We start from the raw sequence: 10658 nt of genomic DNA, 5'->3' as shown, positions 1-10658 counted from the left end.
ACCAGAACCTGGGGGCAATTCCAGCCTCGAATGACTATCTGTGTGGAGTTTGCAAGTTCTCCCTGTGTCTGCGTGAGTTTCGTCTGGGTGTTTCGGTTTCCTCCGACAGTCCAAAGTTGTGCAAGCTAGGTGGATTGGCTAAAGCTGTGCAGCTTAGGAGGGGTTTGGGTATAGGGCAGGGGAATGGACCTAGGAAGGATGCTCTTTCGGAGGGTCGGTGCGGATGCGATGGGCCTCCTTCTGCACTGTAGGGATTCCAAGATTTGAAATGGGATCCATCCCGTTGAGTACTTTAGATGGGTCCGTTTTTGTCCAATGTGTGCAGGAGGGTTTCCTGACACAGCAGGTAGATAGGCCACGAGAGGCAAGGCCATATTGGATTTGGTACTGGGTAATGAACCAGGACAGGTGTTAGATTTGGAGGTAGGTGAGCACTTTGGTGATAGTGACCACAATTCGATTACGTTTACTTTAGTGATGGAAAAGGATAGATATATACCGCAGGGCAAGAGTTATATCTGGGGGAAAGGCAATTATGGTGCGACGAGGCATGACTTAGGATGCATTGGATGGAGAGGAAAACTGCAGGGGATGGGCACAATGGAAATCTGGAGCTTGTTCAAGGAACAGCTACTGCGTGTCCTTGATAAGTATGTACCTGTCAGGCAGGGAGGAAGTGGCCGAGCAAGGGAACCGTGGTTTACTAAAGCAGTCGTAACACTTGTCAAGAGGAAGAAGGAGGCTTATGTAAAGATGAGATATGAAGGTTCAGTTAGGGCACTCAAGAGTTACAAGTTAGCTAGGAAGGACCTAAAGAGAGAGCTAAGAAGAGTCAGGAGGGGACATGAGAAGTCTTTGGCAGGTAGGATCAAGGATAACCCTAAAGCTTTCCATAGATATGTCAGGAATAAATGAATGACTAGGGTAAGAGTAGGGCCAGTCAAGGACAGGAGTGGGAAGTTGTGCTTGGAGTCCGAGGAGATAGGAGAGGTGCTAAATGAATATTTTTTATCAGTATTCACACAGGAAAAAGACAATGTTGTCGAGGAGAATACTGAGATTCAGGCTAGAAGGGCTTGAGGTTCATAAGGAGGAGGTATTAGCAATTCTGGAAAGTGTGAAAATAGATAAGTTCCCTGGGCCAGACGGGATTTATCCTAGGATTCTCTGGGAAGCTAGGGAGGAGATTGCTGAGCCTTTGGCTTTGATCTTTAAGTCATCTTTGTCTACAGGAATAGTGCCAGAAGACTGGAGGATAGCAAATGTTGTCCCCTTGTTCAAGAAGGGGAGTAGAGACAACCCCGGTAACTATAGACCAGTGAGCCTTACTTCTGTTGTGGGCAAAATCTTGGAAAGGTTTATAAGAGATAGGATGTATAATCATCTGGAAAGGAATAATTTGATTAGAGATAGTCAACACGGTTTTGTGAATGGTAGGTCGTGCCTCACAAACCTTATTGAGTTCTTTGAGAAGGTGACCAAACAGGTGGATGAAGGTAAAGCAGTTGATGTGGTGTATATGGATTTCAGTAAAGTGTTTGATAAGGTTCCCCACGGTAGGCTACTGCAGAAAATATGGAGCCATGGAATTCAGGGTGATTTAGCAGTTTGGATCAGAAATTGGCTAGCTGGAAGAAGACAAAGGGTGGTAGTTGATGGGAAATGTTCAGACTGGAGTCCAGTTACTAATGGTGTACCACAAGGATCTGTTTTGGGGCCACTGCTATTTGTCATTTTTATAAATGACCTGGAGGAGGGCGTAGGATGGGTGAGTAAATTTGCAGATGACACTAAAGTCGGTGGAGTTGTGGACAGTGCGGAAGGATGTTACAAGTTACAGAGGGACATAGATAAACTGCAGCGCTGGGTTGAGAGGTGGCAAATGGAGTTTAATGCAGAAAAGTGGGAGGTGATTCATTTTGGAAGACAGAGTACTGGGCTAATGGTAAGATTCTTGGTAGAGTGGATGAGCAGAGACCTCGGTGTCCATGTATATCGATCCCTGAAAGTTGCCACACAGGTTGAGAGGGTTGTTAAGAAGCCGTACGGTGTGTTATCTTTTATTGGTAGAGGGATTGAGTTTCGGAGCCATGAGGTCATATTGCAGCTGTACAAAACTCTGGTGCGGCCGCATTTGGAGTATTGCGTGCAATTCTGGTCGCCGCATTATAGGAAGGATGTGGAAGCATTGGAAAGGGTGCAGAGGAGATTTACCAGAATGTTGCCTGGTATGGAGGGAAGATCTTATGAGGAAAGGCTGAGAGTTTCGTTAGAGAGGTGACTTAATTGAGGCATACAAGATGATCAGAGGATTGGATAGGGTGGACAGTGAGAGCCCTTTTCCTCGGATGGTGATGTCTAGCACGAGGGAACATAGTTTTAAATTGAGGGGAGATAGATATGACAGATGTCAGAGGTAGGTTCTTTACTCAGAGAGTAGTAAGGGTGTGGAATGCCCTGCCTGCAACAGTAGTGGACTCGCCAACACTAAGGGCATTCAAATGGTCATTGGATAGACATATGGACGATAAGGGAATAGTGTAGATGGGCTTTAGAGTGGTTTCACAGGTCGGCGCAACATCGAGGGCCGAAGGGCCTGTACTGCGCTGTAATGTTCTATGTTCTATGTTCTATCCTCTTCAAACAATAATTGTAAGATTACAGACCACAAATGAACATATCACCTATTGTCGGGAAAACAGTTCAAAATTTTCAAATCCCAGTTTCAAAAAAGTCAGTAGCAATGACACCGGTAATACTGGTGTGCAAGAGCAGTTCGAACAAGTTTTGCTCGTCCCTTTCATTTCCAAATCTGACTGGTTTCCTCTTTGCCTGTGCATTTTAAAGGGACATGGTGAGGCCATTATCTAGTGTCACTCAGTTTGGTGGATTCCAGCTCTGCTGGTTTCTCTCCCTTTCTCTCTCTCTCCTGGCGAGGGGCCGCGCCTGCGCAGTGCCGCGGCCGCCATTTTGCGTTGAGCGGCTCTTTTCCCGCCCTCTGGAGGCGGCAGGGGCGCATGCGCGAGCCCAGAGCTGGGCTGGGAGGCGGTGGAGCTCGACGGTGACAAAGGTGGAGCACGGCGGGCGAGGCTTCCGTCCCTCCACCTCCCCCGGGGACCATCTGCGGGAGAGCAGCCTATCTCCCCCAGGATTTACTCATCACACTGCCCAGGATTGATCGGCTCTGTCTAAAATCATAACTACCGATTACAATGTGGGAGTTGGTTTCATTCTCGCAGCTGGGAGTACGGGTCTTCCTCGGAGGGGTCATGGCAAACCCAGGAATTTACAGAATGCAATGTTAGCATTTTAAGAGTTGGGGATGCAGGGAGAGTCAGACAGTTGTGAAGTTTGAATGGAGTGATGGACAACATAGCCAAGACAAATTATTTTAAGGGCGACAAGCCCTCAGAATCGCAGCAATACAGCACAGAAGGAGACCATTCGGCCTGTTGTGTCTGCTAGCTCTTACCCCCCTCCCCGCCATGACCCTGCACAATTTTTGTTTTCAAATACAATTTTCCAATTTCTTCATAAACAGTTACGTTGAATGTGCCACCACATCAGGCAGTGAAAAAACGTTTTTCTCGTGCCTTAATTGCATTTTCTGTCATCTTAAGTCTGGGCTCGCCCCTGGTCCTTCCACCAATGGGAAGAGCTCCCTGCCCCCCCCCCCAAAAAAAAGAGCTCTCTGCCCCCCCCCCCCCACCCCCCCCCCCCCCCTCTCCTGGTCCCTCATGAGTTTATATACCTCTATCAAATCTTCAAATCTCTGCAAAGCTGAGCTGGCATCTGAAGAGATCCTGTTATGTACATAACTGCAGATTCATCAATCCCTGTCGGTTCCATTTTAAACTCCACCTGTCTAGTAGAAATCCCTCTGATGGGTGGACATTTAAAATTGCTTTGAACTCACTCCAGTCCTGCTGTCTGGGGTTTAAATTTAGAGTTGGTTGTCTGAAACAAGCAAAGATGTTGAAATAATGCAAATTGGTATGTTAACACTGGGCAAGAAACTGGTCAGTGACATTTTAATGAGGCTTGGCAGATAATATCGCAGAAGGACTCTTGGTGCTGCTGGCACGCAGAAATTTTAAATCCTGGAAAATGTTCTGCCAGAGTCCTGAATTAAAATCGCCCCCATGCCCAACTCCATGATGTTTAAAAGACACTGGGAAATACCTTAGTTAAAACTGCAAAATTTTGTTTCGGAACATCTTGATGTCCCGGGCTCTGGGTATCTTTGTAAAATAGAAGCATCTTGCTCGCAAAAGCACCATGTTGAATGCTGTTTTGAATTCAGCAATTGTAATCTGTTTTTGTCTTGCAATAAAGAGTGTAAATCGATGTGAAAATCCCAATATGTGAAGAAAATATGAACTGTAAAAAACTTACATTTATTTAATGCTTTTCAGAACCTTAAGACATCCAATAAAGCACTTTTGGGATGTAATTATGTGAATGGGTTAAAGCAAGCATACAAACATTTTGAGTAATTCACTTTTCTTTTCAAACAGACAACCATGTCAGTTGAAGCCTCGGCGTTGGGAACATTTACTAATATCAAAATACAATGAGGTTGGCAGAACACGCAAGAAACTTGAGAAAAGTGGTGAAATCAATAGATTGGAAACCATGATGGAAAGTGAAATTTTGCCCCATGAAACAACTGTATTTTTAACAAAGTCAGAAGAGGACATCATGGAATATTCTGTGGAGCGGGGAGTTTCTGATAAAATGCACATTATCACGTTGCAGGTAGTGAATATGGATGAGCACATCCAGCCCAGTCTGACTGAGGTCAATTTGGTGACAATGCATCAACAAGGGATTGAAATGATTCCAACTGGGCTAAGGCAGGCCTTGGGCAGCGAGAGTGAAATCATGCATACCCTTCCACTCCCAGAAGGAGTGCAAATTTTTAAGGTATGAAGTTAGAAACTTACTGCAAAAGGGGATTTTAAACTCATTTATTCGTGTTCTTAAACCCTTATTTTAAATTTCAACATTTTAATGATGCATTTCTGCTGTAATAAGTCATATGCCTACAGCTTCTGCAGGAGTCCTCACTTTGCCTATTAACCTCAGCAGAATAAACAACTAAAAATAGCCCTTTCTGCTCTTTCTCAAGAGTTTACACCAAAGTTTGTGGTTGTAGGAGGACCATGATAACCCCAGTCGGTAGTCAGAATTTAGCCTGACTAGGGTGGAATTTCCCCTGGAGAAGGTGTGTTGTATGTCTGTGCTGTGCTCAGGAGGATGGCAACAATACAATCGCAGATTTGGTGGTGAGTTGTGCTCCTCACAGTGCCTCTAATAAGCCTTTGGTATCTGCTGTTGGTCGAACAAGGACTCACACACTGGGGTGTCTGATGGCCAACTAAAGCCGAGAAGTGACTGATGTGTTCAACTCCCTACAGACGCTGCCTGACAAAACTATTCCAGAAGTTTATGGGCGCTATTCTCTAGCCTCCCCACCCATGCCGGGTGGGAGAATCGCCGGGGCGCTGTGCGAATCGCGCCACGCCGCCCGACCCCCGCACGCGATTCTCTCACCCCCCACGATTCGCACCGGGCCGCTCGGAGAACTGGCGAGCGGCGATTCTCCGGCCCGGGTGGGCCGAGCGGCCGCTACGACACGACAGGTTCCTGCCAGTGCCGTCCACCCCTGGTCGCTGCCGGTGGGAACTCTGCGGGAACGCTGGGGGGGGGGGGGGGGGGGGGGCGGCCTGTGGGGGAGGGAAGGGGGGCTCCTTCACCGGGGTGGCCTCCGATGGGTTCTGACCCGCGATCGGGGCCCACCAATCGGTGGGCCAGCCTCCTTCCGCGCATGGCCCCAGAACACCGGCCCCATGTTGGTGAGGGGCCGGCCCCGCGCATGCGCAGGATGGCGCGGCACCCATTTGGCGCCGTGTAAGGATGCTGGAGCGGCGTGAACCATGCTGGCCCCCTGTGGAGGCCAGAATAGGTCGTGCCCGGGCCCTGTTCCCGCCGTCGTGAAACGCGACGACGTTCACGCCGGCGCGAACACTTGGCCTCCATATCGGAGAATCGCCCCCTGTGTGTTTATTAAAGACTATTCTTGTGTGGAGAAGATGTGTGTGAGGTTGGCTTGGCTCTAGAATTGACATGCTGACAAAGGGAATTCAGAAACAAACCAGTTCAATGTGGCAGATTGATAGGTGAACCAAGCAACTCTGGTATTCCAGGATTTGATTGGTTGATCAATCAGCAGCCTCGCTTCTAACGAAACGTGAAAGTTACTGGAAACTGGTATTCTTCCCATGCTCAAAATAATTTGTAATCCACTGTTCTAATCAGTTGGGTAGTCCTCCATGGACAGGTAGCAGAAAGCTTGGTAGTGTAACATTGCTAAACTGCTGAGTTTTGAATTGTTTATTTCCAACACTATCGCTGTGTATATTTGAGGATTACTGTGACTTGCCTGTCTAACTCCCAAGGAGTTAGGTACACTGTGTTACCCTACAGAGAATGAATCATATATATATATATAAATAAATAATTGCTTATGGTCACAAGTAGGCTTCAATGAGGTTACTGTGAAAAGCCCCTAGTCGCCACATTCCAGCGCCAGTTCGGGGAGGCTGGTACAGGAATTGAACCTTCGCTGCTGGCATTGTTCTGCATTACAAGCCAGCTGTTTAGCATACAATTTACAGTGCAGAAGGAGGCCATTCAGCCTATCAAGTCTGCACCGGCCCTTGGAAAGAGCACCCTACTCAAGCCCACACCTCCACCCTATCCCCTCAACTCAGTAACCCCGCCTAACTTTTTTGGCCACTAAGGGCAATTTGGCATGGCCAATCCACCTAACCTGTACATAATTGGACTGTGGGAGGAAACCGGAGCACCCGGAATAAACCCACACAGACACGGGGAGAATGTGCACCCCGCACAGACAGTGACCCAAGCCGGGAATCAAAGCAGTGCTAACCACTGTGCCACCCAGAAATTCTTACAAATTTTAAAATCACAAATCGGACTCTACATGAATATTTTCCCTCCTTGTGAAGAAACCATCCCTCCCCAACCACAAATGTATGAACACTAGTGAAAATGTTGAACATCATACATATCCAAATTCTAGTTTCACAGTCAAAAGAATTAGGAGCAAATGCAAGTTTGCAGAAACAATAAATGACATGGCAATATGCTTTTTGCAAGCTCAGCCAGTAAGCTGCATACATTAAACAATGTATAGACTGTGCAACAGGAAAGGGCAGATGGAAGCTTACACTGAAAAAAACAAGACTTCACACAATGAAATATTCCAACGGACGGGCCCGGATGGGATCCCTGGTCGTGCACTCAGAGCCTGCGCGGACATCTTTAACCTGTCCCTACTCCACTCCGAGGTCCCCACCTGCTCCAAGAAGACCACCATCATACCGGTACCAAAGAAGAACCAGGCAACGTGCCTCAATGTCTACCGTCCAGTGGCCCTGACTTCAATCGAAATGAAGTGCTTCGAGAGGTTGATCATGAAGCGCATCACCTCCATACTCCCAGAACGCCTTGATCCACTGCAATTCGCATACCGCTGCAACCGGTCCACATCAGACGCCATTTCCCTGGCTCTACACTCATCCCTAGAGCATCTCGAAAACAAGGACTCCTACATCAGACTCCTATTTATTGACTACAGCTCTGCCTTCAACACCATAATCCCAGCCAAGCTCATTTCAAAGCTCCAAAACCTAGGACTTGGCTCCCCACTCTGTAACTGGATCCTCTATTTTCTGACCAACAGACCACAATCAGTAAGAATGAACAACAACACCTCCTCCACAATAGTCCTCAACACCGGGGCCCCGCAAGGCTGCGTACTTAGCCCCCTACTCTACTCCCTGTACACACACGACTAGGTGGCAAAACTTGGTCCCAACTCCATCTACAAGTTTGCTGACGATACGACCATAGTGGGCCGGATCTCGAATAATGACGAGTCAGAATACAGGCGGGAGATAGAGAACCTAGTGGAGTGGTGTAGCGACAACAATCTCTCCCTCAATGCCAGCAAAACTAAAGAGCTGGTCATTGACTTCAGGAAGCAAAGTACTGTACACCCCTGTCAGCATCAATGGGGCCGAGGTGGAGATGGTTAGCAGTTTCAAATTCCTGGGGGTGCACAGCTCCAAAAATCTGTCCTGGTCCACCCACGTCGACGCTACCACCAAGAAAGCACACCAGCGCCTATACTTCCTCAGGAAACTAAGGAAATTCGGCATGTCCACATTAACCCTTACCAACTTTTACAGATGCACCATAGAAAGCATCCTATCGGGCTGCATCACAGCCTGGATTGGCAACTGCTCGACCCAGGACTGCTAGAAACTTCAGAGAGTCGTGAACACCGCCCAGTCCATCACACAAACCTGCCTCCCATCCATTGACTCCATCTACACCTCCCGCTGCCTGGGGAAAGCGGGCAGCATAATCAAAGATCCCTCCCACCCGGCTTACTCACTCTTCCAACTTCTTCCATCGGGCAGGAGATACAGAAGTCTGAGAATACGCACGAACAGACTCAAAAACAGCTTCTTCCCCACTGTCACCAGACTCCTAAATTACCCTCTTATGGACTGACCTCATTAACACTATACCCTGTATGCTTCATCCGATGCCAGTGCTTATGTAGTTACATTGCATATGTTGTGTTGCCCTATTATGTATTTTCTTTTCTTCCCTTTTCTTCCTATGTATTTAATGATCTGTTGAGCTGCTCGCAGAAAAATATTTTTTGCTGTACCTCAGTACACGTGACAATAAACAAATCCAATCCAATTTAAAAAATGATAATATACATGTGAACACTATGGGTGGGATTTGCTGACCAAACCCCCGCCGCATGTTGTTTGGTGGCGCAGACGACCCGCCATCGGGATTTTCCGGTCCTGCTGCTGCCAGTGGGATTTTCTGTTGACTGTACCCCTCATCGATGGGAAACTCGTGCACCGTCGGAACATCCCGGTAGCACGGGGCAGCACGGTAGCACTGTGGATAGCACAAATGCTTCACAGCTCCAGGGTCCCAGGTTCGATTCCGGCTTGGGTCACTGTCTGTGTGGAGTCTGTACATCCTCCCCGTGTGTGCGTGGGTTTCCTCCGGGTGCTCCGGTTTCCTCCCACAGTCCAAAGATGTGCAGGTTAGGTGGATTGGCCATGCTAAATTGCCCATAGTGTCCAAAATTGCCCTTAGTGTTGGGTGGGGTTACTGGGTTATGGGGATAGGGTGGAGTTGTGGACCTTGGGTAGGGTGCTCTTTCCAAGAGCCGGTGCAGACTCGATGGGCCGAATGGCCTCCTGCACTGTAAATTCTATGATAATCTATGATAATCCCGCCGGCATGAACAGCCAGTAAATTTCACCCGATGTCTACTCAATCATAGACACTGCAATCATAGAATTTACAGTGCAGAAGGAGGCCATTTGGCCCATCGAGTCTGCACCGGCTCTTTTGAAAGAGCACCCTACCCGATCTCACACCTCCACCCTATCCCCATAACCCAGTAACCCCACCCAACACTAAGGGCAATTTTTGACACTAAGGGCAATTTTAGCATGACCAATCCACCTAACCTGCACGTCTTTGGACTGTGGGAGGAAACCGGAGCACCAGGAGGAAACCCACCCAAGATGCACAATTTTCAGATTCTGGCTCCCTACCATTGGGAGATAAATATAATCGTGTCGCTTGCACTTGTTATCTTACTTGTGTAATAACAAAAAACGTTTAACCACACACCACACAGACAGGTCATACAAAACAGCCATTTGAATAAAATGTATCCATGCTGGAACCATTATATTTATATGTGTTCTAGAATACACAAGACTGAATCTAACCAATAGCTTAGTATTTTATAATACTATCAGAAAATTAACTATTATTACTTCATGACCACCTTATGAAACTTTACAGCAAATAAACGATTAGCGAAATGCACATAATTCTAATCATGCCTATGAGATACAAATTTGTTTGAAACATAATCAAGGATTTACTAATTCCCTCCCCCCCCCCCCCAACCCCACCCAAATCCCAATATAAATTGACAAATAGGAAGGATGAAAGCGCATATAAATACACTGTTATGTAGTCTATGTTGTTCACATTTTAAAGTAAGGAATGAGTGGGTTATTTTTGCAGAACCTGTCCATCAGAAAGCTTGACAGGATCAGGTGTAACATTAGTTGAACACCCGGCCCATCTTCATTGAAGTTAGTAGATGGGATGTAAAACCAGTGTCCCACCAAATGTTGCATTGAACAAACAAATGCTCTAAGTGTAACATTCTCACTAAGTTAACCTAGAGACATTCAAATGTTGTGACAATTTCAATATATGTTCGATACATTTAACCAGATGTGGCATCAAGGTGCCCCAGCAAAACGAGTGAATGGAAATCTGGTTGGGGTCATACCTGGCACAAAGGAAGATGGTTTTGGTTGTTGGTAGTCAATGATGTCAGTTCCTCATGGCAGTATGCTAGGCCCAACCATCTTCAGCTGCTTCATTAATGACCTTCCATCATAAGGCCAGAAGTGGGGCTGTTTGCTGATGATGCACAATGTTCAGCATCCTCAGATACTGAAGCAGTCCATGTGCAAACACAGCAAGACCTGGACAATATCTAG

The 10658-nt window shown here is 47.1% G+C and overlaps 1 protein-coding gene across 1 annotated transcript in view; it reads left to right on the top strand.

The window, feature by feature from the left end:
• Positions 1 to 4523: 4523 nt before the first annotated feature.
• LOC140428894 (transcriptional repressor CTCF-like) overlaps positions 4524 to 10658 on the top strand; it is a 98428-nt gene continuing 92293 nt past the window's right edge. Inside the window, exon 1 of the mRNA XM_072515541.1 lies at positions 4524 to 4926. Coding sequence (XP_072371642.1) covers positions 4636 to 4926 — 291 coding nt within the window. The 5' untranslated portion in view covers positions 4524 to 4635. The remainder of the gene's footprint in view (positions 4927 to 10658) is intronic.

The sequence above is a fragment of the Scyliorhinus torazame genome, chromosome 8 (genome assembly GCF_047496885.1).
Source record: "Scyliorhinus torazame isolate Kashiwa2021f chromosome 8, sScyTor2.1, whole genome shotgun sequence".
In the NCBI taxonomy this organism is placed as follows: Eukaryota; Metazoa; Chordata; class Chondrichthyes; order Carcharhiniformes; family Scyliorhinidae; genus Scyliorhinus; species Scyliorhinus torazame.
This window is presented reverse-complemented; position numbering and strand designations above follow the sequence as displayed.